General features: G+C 39.2%; 1 protein-coding gene across 3 annotated transcripts; it reads right to left on the reverse strand.

Moving 5' to 3' along the window:
* Positions 1-1911: 1911 nt before the first annotated feature.
* Positions 1912-7995, reverse strand: ITPK1 (Inositol 1,3,4-trisphosphate 5/6-kinase family protein). 3 transcript variants are annotated; one of them, XR_015692440.1, is made up of 2 exons: positions 7666-7995; positions 1912-3644 (listed from the first exon to the last, which is right to left on the reverse strand). XR_015692440.1 is itself a non-coding variant. In XM_087688392.1 (2 exons), the coding sequence occupies exon 2, from the start codon at positions 7313-7315 to the stop codon at positions 6389-6391; it is 927 nt and encodes a 308-aa protein (XP_087544518.1). In that variant the 5' UTR covers positions 7316-7679; positions 7765-7976; the 3' UTR covers positions 6084-6388. The 3 variants fall into 3 exon arrangements, 2 of the variants coding, with proteins under 2 accessions (XP_087544518.1, XP_087544517.1); XM_087688392.1 differs by lacking the exon at positions 1912-3644 and having other exon boundaries at positions 6084-7679; positions 7765-7976; XM_087688391.1 differs by lacking the exon at positions 1912-3644 and adding an exon at positions 6084-7568 and having other exon boundaries at positions 7666-7976.
* Positions 7996-16182: the final 8187 nt, after the last annotated feature.

Consider the following 16182-nt stretch of genomic DNA (forward strand, 5'->3'; position numbering starts at 1 on the left):
GCCAAGAGAAGAGGAGGAAACAAACATATAGGAAATGGAGAAGGAAAAACGAAGAAAAAGAGAAGATATTAGGGGAGACCAAGCAAAAGGGGGAACTGTTTGACTGAACCCTCCAAGAATCCTTAAAGAATTCACAAAGAGAGCAATCAACCACCTCGAGGACCAGAAAAATCTACTCACTAGCCCACAATAACCCTTTTTGGAGAATATATGTAAAAGGGAAGAGGAGCTTATGGGAAGGATAAGAGTAGAGTGGGAAAAATGGATAGAGATCTCCAACAAAAGGAAGGAGAGAATTTTGGAAGGCCCAACTATACTAGAAGTAATAGCTGCCCTTTAGGCCTTGCAAGACAGCATATAAGAGCTTAAGAAAGAAAGACCTGCAAGATGGACCTCCTCGAGAGAAGAAACAACAATTAGAACCACCCTCTAGCCTGCATGGGCATGAAGGACACTAAAACTTGTAGAGGACAGCAAGTTACACTAGAGCAATAAATGCGAAGAGCTACACAAAGATAAGCCACACACCGTCAAAGCAATGCAGGGACTCCAAGCACAATTAGAGTAGCCTATGAAGAAATCTTGATGCAGTGTAACAAAAGACATCGAGATCTACAAGCCGAAGTGGAAGAAAGGGATAAAAGAGTTGAAAAATAGGAGCAAAGAATTAGAAGATTAAAACAAAGAATTATGAGAGAAAAATAAAGAATGGAAAGAAAACTCACATACAAGCTCAAAATGGCAAGCCCCAGGACCAATATTGTATTTTCAAAAGTTTGAGCATATGAAAGGGGCATACTTGGCAAACTATGACGATGAGCCATGTGCATAACCAATTGCAAAAACTCATTGAAAAAGTTTAAGAGCACCTCCTACCCAAATCACCTCTCCAAAAACTTGACTAATATTTTCACTATCTATACACTACCCTACTAACAAACCACTCATCAATCAAAACTCATTGACGCCCCCTCACCAATTAAACCTTCCTTCACCCACTATATGGTAAACACTCATACCCCCCCACCTCACCAATTATACCTTCCTTCCACTTTATGATCTTACCCACTCACTACTCCAAATAGTTAGCCCCAAAATCAAAAAACATATGCATGCTTATTCCCACACAAAAGTAAAAGCTCTACACCACCCACTAACAAACCACTCATAGGTCAACACTCAAAACCCCTACCTCACCAATTATACCTTCCTTCACCCACCCTATGGCAAACACTCGTACCCCTACCCCCTCAACACCTCACCAATTTTACCTTCCTTACCCACTATATGATGATCAAGCCCACTTAGTACTCAAATAGTAGCCCCAAAATCAAAGACTTATGTAACACTCAAAACCCCTACCTCACCAATTATACCTTCCTTCACCCACCATATGGTAAACACTCATATCCCTACCCCCCCAACAACTCACCAATTATACCTTTCCTATCCACTATATGATGATCCAACCCACTTACTACTCAAATAGTAGCCCCAAAATCAAAAAATTATGCATGCTTATCCCCTCAAAAGAGTAGGAGCCCTACACCACCCTACTAACAAACCACTTGTAGGTCAACACTATTAACCCCACCTCATCAATTTCACTTTCCTTCACCACTATACGGTGATCAAACCTGCTACTACTACGAATGTTAGGAGCCCAACATCAACCAATTATATCTTTCCTCATCCACTCCAACTCTTTGTCAAAAGTACGAAGAATACATACTTATCTTTGAGTGGATCCAAATTATTAAAACACTTATATCAATAGAAAGACCACATATGTCTTTACATGTAAAAAATGGTTGCCAAACTCTATACATATTACCACTATCTAATTGATTGTGCTTTGTCAACAAGAAACTTATTGATAACATTGCAACACATTTTTGTGTCGCCCAAAAATTGTCCAACTTTCCTTGGAGCTTTTATTAGAGAAAAATCCTCCCATTAGCATCTCATACTTCACACACAACAAGTAACCACAGCAATTCATTGGAACTAGAGATCACATATAGAGGTCTTGAAAAAATATGAAACTTGGTATCAAACACACGAACAGATTTTGGCTCTCACAAGTGTTGAGCTAAAATATGCATTACTTGCTGATTAGCCTCTTAAACAACCCCAAAACACACTAAAAATACTCTTTTAGAATAAAACCCTAAAACCGGGAGCAGTTCGAGAGAGTTCAATAGAAACCCTAAAACGGGGAGCGGTTCGAGAAAGTTTAGAGGAAACCCTAATTTTTTACGGTACCCTTCCACATCTATAAATAGACAGGCTGCCCCCATTCAACAATTATCCTTATTTTGCAGGTTACACCAGCCCACACACCCTCTGTTGCTGTTGGCGCCCAGTTTCCAACCTGCAGTCCGCCTCCATTTGTTGTCCAGCCATCATCGATTGTAACCACATCATCTTCAGCTTGTCCATTGCTATAGGCGACAACTCTCAACTACTAGCGACTGCTCCAAACTGTCCTAGATTGCTGTCCATCATCTCCAAGGTTAGTCTGCCTGCGTTTTCAGCATTGCAGGCCCTGACACTCTCAAAAACTGTTTCAACCTGTTGTTTACAACAACCTGTGCACAGTTTCTAGCCCCCAATTGGTGGTACACTGTTGCGTCTACCAGTTTCCAACCTCCAAACTGCTGTGTTTTGGTGACCAACCTACTGCCATTCACTATTCAGCACTCCCACACTCCCACTAGTGGTCACAGACTTGGGATCCGTCTTCGGTGGATGTCACACTCCGACATTGCTCTACCCTTGAGCACACTGTACACTCTTACATTCATTTACAGCATTCATTCACTTCAGAGTTGTGTTCTCTCTCCCCCTTCTTCTGTTTGTGTTTGAGTTTTGCGTTTTGCGTTTAGGGTTTGGGTTTTGAGTTTTGCATTTACGGTTTGAGTTTTGCCCTCTATGTGTGTCTGTGTCTGTGTCTGTGTCTGTGTCTGTGTCTGTGTACATGTTTCTGTCGTGGTTGCACACTTTGTGTGTCCTCAAGGCAAACCCTAGCAGTCTTCTTAACAACAAGTACCAAAAGAGTCCGTGGGTAGTAAAAGCTAGGTGGACAAAACCATGCCTACCATGCTCAAGCCATAACCACATTGTGGCCAATTCTTAAACATAACACAGCCAGCTACCTCAACCATTACATACACACTTAAAAGAAGGCTTTATACAAATATTTACTACTCATTCAACATCTCCTAAACTTCCTTTGAAGACTCAGCTAGAGATACCACAAAAGCATTCCTGTATGTTGCTGAGACACCCACCACAAAATGCAGCTCAAGAAAAGACAACCTGAAACCCTACTAGAATATGAATAAGAATCTCTAGAAAAGGACTGAGAGCCATGTTAGCTTAGAACGCAGAATCCACAACACATTGCACAACTTACATGCACTTAACATAGTCCAAACAGTGGGTGGGACACCCAGTGACCATGACTATGGAGTGTGTCACAATAGCAACCCCAGAGCTTCTCTTGAGATGCCACCTCCATATTATGCTAGCCGGAGGCAGCTAGCTTGGCAGAGCCCCCACACATGCCTGAGGGCCATGACACAGTCTCCAGTACAAAGTTTCAAACTTCTAAGGCCTCAACTTCAGAAGAGTGCATCCACCTACAGGAATCAAATGCAAAAGTCAGTGCAGCATTTGCTTAAAGGATATGACCAGTCTAAAAATTGAACCCATAGAGAGTTCACATGTGCAGCCTTCAACAACTGTCTGTAGGAAGCTGAAGAACTGGCTGAAAGTATTGTCCATCCTAGAGCATTTGTCAGTGCGCCATTTGCTCAAAGGAACTGACCAATCTAAAAAATGAACCCATAGAGAGTTCACATTAGTAGAGTTCAACACACTGTCCATAGAAAGCCCAAGAACTGGCTGAAAGTATTGTCCATCCTAGAGTGTTCAAAGCCGCCTAAATGTTCATGCAAAGTCTGCCAGCTCTGCTATCAGTGCACGATATGTCACTTTCAATATGTAAAAGCAGTGGCCTAGTACTACTATAACACGTTTAGCTATAAGTGCCACCTGTGTAACAGTCATGGTTGTCCCACTGTTAACATTGCCTGGCCTTCAACCTAGTTACCACATGCACATGCCACTAAAGACCAGAAATCACTCAAAAACATCACATGTACAAACCATCATAGCCACATTAGAGCTTCAATAAGGTGACTGAATCGCTAAAAAGCATCCTGAGCAAGATCATGAACACAAGTTGATGATTTTACTCTCACCCCGCCACCTTATCATTCACTTTACTCTCACCCCGCCACCTTATCATTCACTTCTTTCCCCTTTGACCAGTGGCTTACGGAACTTCTAGTGTTCCAATGTGAGTAGCAATATGTAAACATTAGCAGCCTATCATAAAAGTCACAATATGTTGGGCTATGAGTCCTGTCTGTGCACCACCCTTGTACAACTCACAGTCACATCACCGCTAAACATAGTCTGGCCTTCAAGCTAGTCGCCATATGCACACACTACACTTATAAAAAAAAGCACTCAAAACATTCCCATACACAACAAAAGCACTCTAGATGTTCACATATAAAAGGATGGTTTTCTGTATCATTGCCAAACAATGGTTCCACTACTTTTTATATCAGTCCCCATCATTAGAACCATCTTTCCATAGCCTGTAAAGCAGTCTTGGCCAAATCTGCAAGGCCTGCCAGAGTTTTCACAGGGCAGAGTCTCATCTCGTCAAACTATGACACCATTAAACTTCTAATATGGTGATGTTAAGAGCAAACTCGTGCATCACCAATAACTCACTCTTCTAGTCACTCTTCATCCACATCATAAATCGTAAGTAACCTGCCAAGCAGTTTCAGCAGCCTCAGGCATAAGAGAAACTAGCTGCAACAGTTGATGCCATAGAGAAGCATATCACTTGCTTACTCAAGCATACACACCCAAAATCTGTACTGGTTGAGGCCTTTTGATTTTTGACGGGGTTTCCAACATGTCAAACTACAACACTATTGAAAGTTTGAGATAATTACAGTAACATTAGACTGCTAACTGACTGTACAGTAAAATTCTTGCAAACACTGAATGCTTACATCCTGGATGGCATTTTTCTCTAACCTAGAAGGGCAATACAGCCATGTCTATACTAAGTGGGTCTGAGAACTCAAAGCATCCTAGCCAAGGGAAGTGCAAATCTTACCACCAAAGGCGTAGATGAGTGAATATTCAATAAAGAGCAGTAGCTCTTGCCATACACCGAAAACAAATGCATAGTTCCATACCTCCATTTTATCTAATCACAAGACTGTCAAGTTTTTGCATATTCAGAAGAAGACACTGGCTACTAACCAACTATACTGCAATGTCCAGCACATCCATTTGCAAATACCTTAGCTCCTCTCTGTTATCTGTACAATTGAACTGGCTGCCACTTTTCTCTGCCCCCATAAATTGCAAGTGGATTGGAAACAATAGATTGAAAAAAAACAAAGTAACCCATGTGTCTGTCGGGGGTGAGCGGGATGGTGGGGGGTGATTTGTTTTCTACTCAATGTGTTTGTTGGTGAAAAGCTTACTAATGAAGGCTCATACATGGGCAAACAACTGGAATGAGGTAGCTTTCACCATTAAAAGATAGCCTGGACAAAAACATAGTTCCATACGTTGCATTGCAGCATGTCATGATTCAAACACTCTAGCTCCAACCATGTTCAAAGTTACATCATTCATAAAAGCAAAGAACTGATTGCGGTACCTTTTGACTCATAAACAATTCAACATTGTGATATCTTGTGCCTGTAAATTACCTTATGACACTCGCTCCTCAAAAATATTTTCAAATTCCACATGTTTTAGAGAGCATAGATGTCCAGATTAGGCTAACACATGAAAAACCTCATGCCCTCTTTTTGAAGCCACATTCACCAACGAAGTGTCACAAAATATCCAAGTATTCATCCTTCAACTAGCAACATTTTGTAATGTGAACCTTTGCAACCTTAAGTTCAGCAATTATTGTACACCTCTAAAATAACAATCTCACATCATTTTCTGCAATCAATGAACATCAAAACTGCATGCCATGTGTGCTGCAAGCATTGTTCATTCTAGCAGTCTTGAACACCAAAAATTTGATGCATCAGAACTACATGCTGTATTTGTTGCAAGCATTTTTCATTTAAGCAGTCCTTTGAATGTGAAATTGTAGTGATGGTTGAAGAAGGTTCAGATGCTCACACTCACACCATTTATGAGATAATAGCAGATCATCCTGCAGCTGAGGCCAAGAGATGCTCTATGGTCCTCGTAAATGCAAGGACCAGAAACAACTTTGAAAGTGGGAAAGTCTTGGAGTTAGGTCAGGTCCAAGGCTGAAACCTTATGCAGTTGAACCTTTATTAGCAGCAAGACTAAGAAAAAAGTCCGTCAAGACTGTCTCATAGTATGGCATTTTTGCATATCCTGGAAAGTAGTTTATGTCAATAATGTAGTAATGATTTCCTGCCTTCACATCCCTGATTATGTCAAAATTGAACAGGCATAAGCCAAGAGCTTTCCTCAGATCAGATGCAATGTTTGCAATGAATTTAGTAGGAGGTAGCTCAACATCTGGTAAATCCAAATTAGCAGATGATGCTGTGTTAGAAATCTGGCAAAATGAGATGGCTTCCTTGGCATTTTTAAGTTGCTCCTCATCAATATCAGGCAATGATGGTCGGCGTACAACCTGGACATGTTCACCTACAACGTAAACCTTGAAAATCACACCCCCATGATTGATGAATTCTTGGAGAACCACGGAGGGTCTTAGCTTGCCCAAACTCTCAGGATTGAACACTAAAGACATGGCATGAGACTTCGCACTGCCATCAACCATTAAGGGCTTGGCAATAACAGGAAACCTCAGGCCAGCTAACATTTCAATGTTGCTGCTGCCATCTAGCACACATTGCTTGGGGATTCCAACTGTGATGTTATGTTCTTCAGACACATGAAGCTCTGCAACAGCTTGAAGCATAGAGATGCGATTGTGCAAGCGCTCAATACAATTAGGAGGGTCAACTATGACCACATCAGGATTTTCTGCACCATATGAAGTCAAGTCTTGCTTCCAGCTTGTGTTTCCGTGAATCTTGTGAATGATGGCGTCAAAGGGACCTTGCTGAGAGAGAGGGGCATGCAAATCTATGGCAATGAGATCAATACCTTGAGATTGTGCGTGCTGAAGGAAAGATGGCTGCAGAAAGCTTTGTTTCTTCTTATCGAGCAAGGCATAACCTATGCGATACCTCCTACAGGTTGCCATGTCAGAAAATCAAATAGCTCACGAGCTCTAAAAGGCACTCCTGGATTCCTTCCGCAGTGAACCTTGTTCGGTGCTGGTTGTTTTCTTCCTCTTACCTGAACGTAACGGTCTGTGCGTACTGATCTTATCACTCCAGAAAGCACTGGCGCATGCGACAAACGTTAGCACCTCTGGATGTGATAAGCCTTGCTCTCCGCAAACCATAGACAATTATTGTGGTTTCATCTTCTGCGTCGAGTCGAGTACTTATGTTCTGTGAGGGCGCGTTCAATCTAGGATCAACAATTCATCTACAGCATGCGGCTATAGAAGAAATGAACGGAGAGAAAAGGAACCAAAAGGAAGCTTGCCTCGAAGTGTTATCCTGCAGAAGTACAGAAGAGAGCCATTCACGACCTCGATTGAGCTTCCGCTAATGCTGCTGCGGATGATTGCGATGGAGGATCTACCTGCTGCCGAAGTGGAACAAGGATGCTAAGAAGCCCTAAACGGGCACACGAAGAGAGAGCAACTCGAATATGCGGATTGAGAAGATGGAACATTGCTCGCGTACGATTTTCATTCCATGGCCGTTTGAAGCCTCTCGCTCGCCATTTTTTTATTGGGCCTTCTTCTTCCTTCGTTGCTTGCAATTGCTTTTTGTAGTCTTTTTGTAAGAGTTGAGAGGCAGGCCTTTGGGCCTTCACATATGTAAACGTTGTTGCTTTGAAGTGTGTGCAAGTTTCACATATGTACCTAGAGGTATGTTTTGTTTTTTGTCAAATCAGAGGCTTCTCTTAAATGCAAAAGTACTAGCTTTAAATTATGTTGAAAATGTTGTAAATTGGAGGCTTCTTAGAAAACCTTGCAAAGGTTCATACAAAGGAGCAAGAAATGTGATTCAAGGCACCTCGAGCTTCTTGAGAGTCCTAAAGCAACTCAAAACAAACACACACACGGGGTATACCTTCTGCACAATCCTATGACAACTCAAAACAAACATAAGCATGGAGTATACCTTCTTCGCGATCCTATAACAACTCAAAACAAGCATAAGCATGGTATACCCCTTTCATATTATAGTGTTCGATACCTAAGAGAAGAGAGGCTTCCACTCTTTAGTAGGGTTTTTGATCAATTTTGACAATTCTGATTTTGTAAAGAGCTTCCCCCAATCAAAACTCCACAAACATAAATTGAAAGAAGCATACTTACATGTCTAAGTACACTACATCTCCATAGTGAGTGACTTTTTGTGATAGTTCATAGGATTTCTCCAACCATTTTGTTTAGGCCTTTTTTTTGTAAATTTACTCAAGCCTTGTACGACCACATTATGTGCTCAAATTAGCCTCTAACTCGCCCATACCCACCTTGATTTACACAACAATTGAGTAATAATATGCATACTCCTTAGTCTATTCATAAAATCTTGATTATTAGAACTAAGGTCTCTTAGCATGCATTTTCCCTTCTTGTTATCAAATACACTATCTCACAACATTGAGAGAAGACAGACCATCCACATGATGTGGTTATGAGATGCTATATTACATACATTAAATGTGAGTGTGCACAAACACCCTTTTAAAATTGGAAACTTGTGCGATATGCATAATCAACTAAATACACCATGGTTGGACTACCTTGGGTTACATGTTGTATTATGTATTTCCCCTATGTTGCTTTCTTTATTACCTTCAATGTTCTCGCGCTTCATAAATTTTGAGACTCTCAACATCCTTTTATATAATGCCTATTGTGAGCTATAGACCCCAATAATTTTGTTGTCAAGGGCCCCTTCTATAGTGATCAAAGCCTAAAATTTTGTAATTACCTCACAAATCGACATCCTCTCACTTAACCCTACCCAAATGTTTCACCTCAATATCTCACTTAACTCTACCCAAATGTTTCACCTTAGTATCTCACTTACCTCCATAGTACACATCCCTCATCTTTTACCACACCCTTTTTAAAGAACATTCGCACAAATATCCTCTTGCACACTTACATTGATTCTTCTTTCTTCCCCACACCCAATTAATAAAACTTATCTTAAAAGTGAAGTGTCTATAAAGGGATTCTTCTAATATCATAAAAATTATGTTAACCAATAGATTTTTAATGTCTAACCTCAAGAGAGCCTAGCATATTTCTCTCAAATACCCAGTGTTCCTAAAAGTTCCATCCTTTTCACCACTTTAAGGCAATCACATCATCTCAAAACTTTATGCCAAGCTTAAAAATATGGATTTTAATCTAGATGTTGGAAAACAAATACGTAGAACATTCCAATGGTTTTCTAAAGACTAGCCTGCCCTTCATCTTATAAAGCATTTCATAAAGAATGAGGTAATTTGTGTTTTGTACTAGAGAATAACTCAATATTTTTGAGCTTTAAGTAGATATTGCACATGCAAAAAGTTGAATAAAGTGAGCCAGTTGTAAAAATCTTTTGAGTTCGTAGACTTTGTTATTTTCCAATCTATAGTGCAAAAAGTTGTAATTAACCATCAAAATACTAGTTTTATTGTATTGAAGGTGTATTGCCTCTATCTAAGAACTATTACCCTTTCACATTTTTCTAAGTAATTCTCAGTATCCACTCTCGCATGCACATTCCATATCATTTGCTTATTCATATAGTCATTTAACACACACACCACGATTAATCATAAATGAGATTCTTTATTCACAAGTGCATATATAATGTAGGCCAACAAGAAATGAATACAAAGGAATTCACCCATGTAGCTCTTAAACAAGATATAAGGTGAGTCAAGTCATATATTTTCATCCACCCATAGCATGTGAAATCGAAATACAAAGCTGATGACTTAGACTTTAAGAATGTTGTCAATTTCACCATAAATTTAGAAGCACATCTACATGGATTGATAGCATGGTAAGTTATCCTTATGATGAAAGAGCAATTAGATAGTCTCAAATAAAGATCAATAAATCTTAAGGCAAACATAATTTAGAGAGGCTCCGTTATGACTCTACCAAATGGGATGCAACAATGCAAGAACCTTTGACTTACTAGAGTAGACTTGCAAGGAAACTAGACAAATACATAAGGTCTTTTTCATTGCTTGTGAAATATATATTGATAAAGGATTATTTACATCATATAGATGAAGAGGCATAAGCCACAAACTTTAGTTGCTCTTGAGTAGACTAGAATATGCCACCTTGAAAATGTGGTCATTTTTCCTAAGCATTCTAAGGCGTGGGCTAGGGCTTCTTCTTCGCAAAACTTCACTAGACTGATACTAGATATTCCCTTTCCCTTCATCATAAGGATTGTGTTTCGGCTGTTTCAAATATTCATCATTACAAGAGCTCTAATGAAGTTCCACACCTTAAAGGTTTCTTCATCTGTTTTTCTCATGTCACCAAGTACGACTCCCCTCATCCCAATCACCTCATTTAGCCCAACCTTCTTCGTCCATTCTTTTGTGTTTCTCCATATAAACCTAGCCTCCTTGTAGTGCCAGAATATGTGGCTCACTGATTTGGTGTGAGTAGCACACAAGGCACAAAACAAGATGTAGTTCTTGTACTTAGCCACCTTATTTTTGGTGGGTATCTTCCTAGTTACCACCTTCCTAAGATTTTGGTTCAATTGTTTGTTAAGAGTAGCCCTCAGTTCATTAGTCAACCTTCTATGCCATGTGTAGACTGTCATGTGTGGGTATTGGTTACTCAAGTCTTTAGCTACTTTGGCTACTATGTCTCTTATGGCCTTGCAGAAGTCCCTTCTCTTCTTTAGTTTGCAGGCTGGTTTACCCTCATGGTTGACCAAGAATTGGAGTGTCCCAAGTAGCCCAATTCTTGTCTCCCTTAGCCAGGTGACCTTCTTTCTCCCAAGTAGCTCTTGAAGCCATGTGACTAGTTTCTTGCCTACCGAGATCAAACTTTGCTTTGCCTTTCTCCATTTCTATATCCTCTTGGTTGCTTCCATCCCAAAGATTTGCCCACCTTTGTAAGCTTTTGCTCACATTTTTCATATTCAGTTTGGGATTGATGGCCACCCAATGGGGCCTCCTTGTTCTCAAAGGTGTAGGGAAAGGACCAAACTAATTGAAGCAGCAGGGCCACATTGCCTTCCCTTTCTCCATTCCATTGTCATAAGCTTGCTCCTCCAAGTGTCTACTAGCTTCCTTATGGTGCCATATCCTTTGAATTGGAGCTTGCAGTCGATTGCTAGTAATTTATCTTCCTAATTCATGCTATCCCACTTGCTCCCTTGTAATCTTACTTTGCTCAACACTAATTTGAACCTAGTCTTGGGAGTATTCCAAATGCATATCTAATGACTTTGTCTTGGATTTTTTCTAACCTTAGACCCCCTTTTTCTTTTTTTGATGTGATAGTCTTCCAAGAGATGTTGTGCTATCTCTCTTTCTCTCCATAACTCCATAGGTATGCCTACATTCTTTCAATCTAACCCCATTGTGTCTTAGCAAATGGTGTGATGACTACCACAAACATGATTGCAAGGGATATTATCTTCTCTAAGGCCACAAGCTTGCTACCAATGCTCATTGTTTGGTAGAGATGCCAACTTGCCCAGTTTTTGTTTTACTTTGTCACAACCCATTGCATTTTAGTAGAAATGGAGGTGCCTAGACGTAGGGGGATTCCCAAATATCTAAAAACTTGGCGAACCTTTAAGGTTTTGAATCATTCGGGTTGGTCATCTAACCTAACAATTTGGTTTTGTGACTATTCATTTCCTCCCCTCGAGGCTTTAGCACATAGGTCAAAGGTGTTTAGCAACTCTTTCACATTCACCTTTTCTGCCTCAATTATGCTTGAGTTATCATAAGAAAAAAGCTAGGTGTATAATTAACCACCATGCATGAGAGGGCGGCCTTTGATATGGCCCTGCTACATTTTGTGATCAAGCACTTTGAGCAAGGGGTCTGTGGGCCACCACAAATAATAAGGGGCCAAGGGGGTAGCCTTGCCTTATAGATCTTTTAAGTAAAAGGCATGAGAGGTAAAACCATTAATTTTTACCCTAGTTGACGCATTGGTGAGAACATTAACAATCACATTGATAAAGCCTCTTCCAAACTCGAGTTTGGTCATAACAACTATCCCACCTCAGCCTATCATAGGCTTTATCTAGATCCATGTTTAATGAAAAAATTTTGATTTTGCTTTCAATATAGCATGTTCCATTGCAACTAGAAGTTTAAGGATGCATCTTGGATCTTGCCGTCCCAAACAAACCTATATTGTGATTTGTGTAGTGCCTTATTTAGGATAAACTTCACCCTGAGTGCCAAGGCTTTAGTAATAATTTTCTAAGTGACATTTAACATTGTGAGGGGGTGCCATTGGCCTAGTTTGGTTTTGATTGATGATTTTGGGAGGAAATTAATCAATCCTTCATTCATGTCTTCAAGTATTTGACCGATTCGAATGCATTGGTTAGCAAAACTACACAAAATGGGGCTTGTCTTTTTCCCATAGGGCTTGGAATCCTTTTGTAGGGATGTTGTCTCAGCTAAGGGACTTGCCTTTCTTCATCTTCCTTATTACATAATGGAGCTCTTTAGTTGAGAAGGGCCTCACCATAGCAACAATGAAATTTCTTTATCTATCACTACTTCTAAGGGTTGTAGCACCTATCTAAGGCTATCTCTATATTCCTCATAAATTACTAGTTGGAAGCCAGCAATTCCAAAAAGATGTCTTACAAACACACTAGGGATGGAGACCATCATGCACTAACTTGCCTTCCTCATTCTCTATCATAAAGTATCGGCTCTCTTTTTTATTTGCACTACAATGCATTGAAGAATGTCAATGTTGGGGCATCCTTCTCAAGCAAGTTAATTCCTTTCAACTACATTTGGATAGCTATAGCTTTACACCTCTCCTCCATTCTAATAAAAAATTCAACTCCTTGAAAAATACTAATAACATTCATTAAGGAAAATCAGTAAGAGCAAGCATAACAATTTGTCTAATTTTGGCTACCTCATCCAAGTTCTATCTTTGCATCTTGGTCTACTTTCATCCATGAGTTTTAGCTACATCAATTGTGCCAGGTATTCCCCTTCTAACTTTGTCTATTGAGTCAATAGTCCCTTTAGTAGACTTAACCAAGTATTGTACACGGATTTCACAATGTTTGTTTCTTAAGAAATGAGGAATTGAACATGAAGGGGGGAGGGGGGATTATAATGCACTGAGATAGTGAGTTGGCAGGTGAGATGGATAGGAAAGTGATCAGAGTCTACCACATTAGCTAGGATCTGTATCAAAGCTTATGGGGCAAAAGCCACCACCACCCATGATTTGCATAGGCCCTGTCTAATCTAGCAACTCTCCATGTACATCCTCCATGCTTGTTGTACCACATGAGAGGAGGCTTCCCATAAGTTTGTTGTACTCATAAAAGAGTTTGGCCCATACATGGACCAAATAGCCATAGTAATGCCTTAAACAAAATTTCCATTGCAAAGCAATGTCCCATTTTCATCTCTTCTAATTATCATGGGCCTCAATTCTTCTTTGCAAAGGATCATGGTGCCCCTTTTTCCTTTATTTGATGGGGCTAGTAAGCACTTGTAATTTTTTAATTAAATCTTGTATATGTCATTATCACAAAGCTTGACCTCCATATGACACCACTCTCCTGAAAAATATCAATGAGATTACTATCATCATGACCATTCCTAAATGAATAATTTGACACAAATACATTAGTTTTCATGAGACAAAGATAGATAAATAGAATTAGGCATAAGCAACCATATCACAACTCTATCTTGAAGATCTTCTCATTTTCGTAACCAAAATTTTTCAAAAGATAAAACTGATAATATACCTAGGACAAGTGCCATCCTTTCAAGTGAAATCATGTATCTAAGGTCACTTTGCATATGATGATTCTATGTGCCTACACACATACAAGTACTAAGGTAGAAAAGTAATAAGTGGATGATGCAATTCAAGCCCTAACACCTAGCACAGCCTGGTGGATGGCTACATATGGTAGCAATGACCTGAACTCACATATCCCTTCATCCAAAGTGAAATACTGTGAAACTATTTCAAAACAATATGCCATGGCTGACCCATTAAATACAATGACATCCATAGAATATCATAGAGAATGAAGATATAGAACCATGACTGAATAAGTAGATCACTACTCCAATGACAAAGAGTAGTTGCATCAATCAAGAAATATGTTGATGACACTCCAACATCTGCATCATAAGAGATATATGGCAATATACCATACAACTTGAATCTTGAACAAGAAATAACATCACCAAAGAAATATGCAAGATAATCCAAGAAAACCTACCAAAAAAAAAAAACAAAAATGCATCTACATCTACATCATAATCTTCTATAGCTTCAATCTGCATCATCGCAATTGCAAAGTATTGCTTGGTATCAATCCAATTTGATAGAACCTATATTTGCTAACTTTCAGGTCTATTTTCATGTTCTTGAAACTTTTGATATTTAGGTTGCTGCTATAATTTTTGTTTTTGAGTTTGCTATAGCACTTTCTGGTCCATACCATGCATTTTAAAATGTTGCAACACTTCCGATTGTTGTTGTAAGAACTCAGGTTGTTGTTTCAAGAATTCACGTTGTAAGAATTTAGGTTTCTGCAATCCATCCTATAATTTTGACACTACCAACAAAAGTTAATGCTTTTAAATTATTAAAATATGATGAAAAGCTAACATCTCATGTCCCATGATATCATCAAAAAGAGAATCCATAAAGGGGATCAAGAACATATAAAAAATTATTGCTACATTTAACTTTTGGTTTTGTATGATTGGTTTGGCATCCTTCTTCAAGTTAGCTCTATGTAGATAGACCGTTGGATCAAATCCTCTCATATATGCGTAATCCCAAGCAAATATATCTTGAAACTCCCTACACAACTTGATGAGATCTTTCTTGAATGCCTCCTCAACATATATGCTTACTTTGATAAGTTTAGCCTCTTCTTCCTCATTCAAGTTGACCTCCTTTTCTTCATCCTCCACCACTCTTGTAGACCTTCTCATAGTATGTTGAGTCTTTTCTCAATCTGAATAATAGCCTTCTGTCCTTCCTCATCTTGCACATCTGAATTGTCCATACATTGGTTCTTCTTGGTTTCTTGATTTTCAAGTTTTCCTTGCTACCCAGATTTAGGATAATTGATTCCATGTTCTTGAACCACTTTATATTGCTCACTTCCTGACCTATCCTAAAATTCAAACTATTTTTGACCTACAAAAGGATCTTCATGATGTTGTACTTCTGACTAGTTTTGATCTATTGTTGAATAGTTTGTTGTCCATAAACTCCATTTCATGTACTTCTGGGTTGCTCCTAATACCATTGAATGACACTATCAACATCTATTTTAGACATTGGAACCACTGAAGGATTTTCTTGAAGAAACAACTCCTCTTTGTCACCCTCTACATCATCCAGCAAAGTAATTGTTTGTGCATACAAGTTCTCAAGAATAGCATTCCGACTTGGAACGTAAGAAAATGCTAATTGAGTATGCAAATCAACAATTTCATTATCCTTCTCCAAAATAACTTCCTCAAGAGTATTAATAACCTCAAAACAATGCGAAACTTGTAATTCCATTGCATTCTTGACATGTGAAACCTCTCATTGAAGCAAAGCTTTCTCTTCTTGAAGCTAATTGATAACAAACAAAGCCTCAATTGTTGCAATTTTTGATGCATTCCTTTCCTTTTCCAACTCAAAAGAAGCCATTGAACCATCTTAGTTAAAGATCGATCTGTAGAGCATATCTCTTGCAAATCTTCAAGAAAACCAAACAAACTAAGCGATTTCTATAATTCTTGACATTCACGTGCTATTGTTGA

The sequence above is a fragment of the Lygodium microphyllum genome, chromosome 11 (genome assembly GCF_053477565.2).
Source record: "Lygodium microphyllum isolate KBCC chromosome 11, Lygodium_microphyllum_v1.1.10, whole genome shotgun sequence".
NCBI classification, from domain to species: domain Eukaryota; kingdom Viridiplantae; phylum Streptophyta; class Polypodiopsida; order Schizaeales; family Lygodiaceae; genus Lygodium; species Lygodium microphyllum.

What these genes read in the sequence shown, in the direction of transcription:
- ITPK1 (XM_087688392.1), bottom strand. Translation starts at nt 7,315, where the DNA reads ATGGCAACCTGTAGGAGGTATCGCATAGGTTATGCCTTGCTCGATAAG.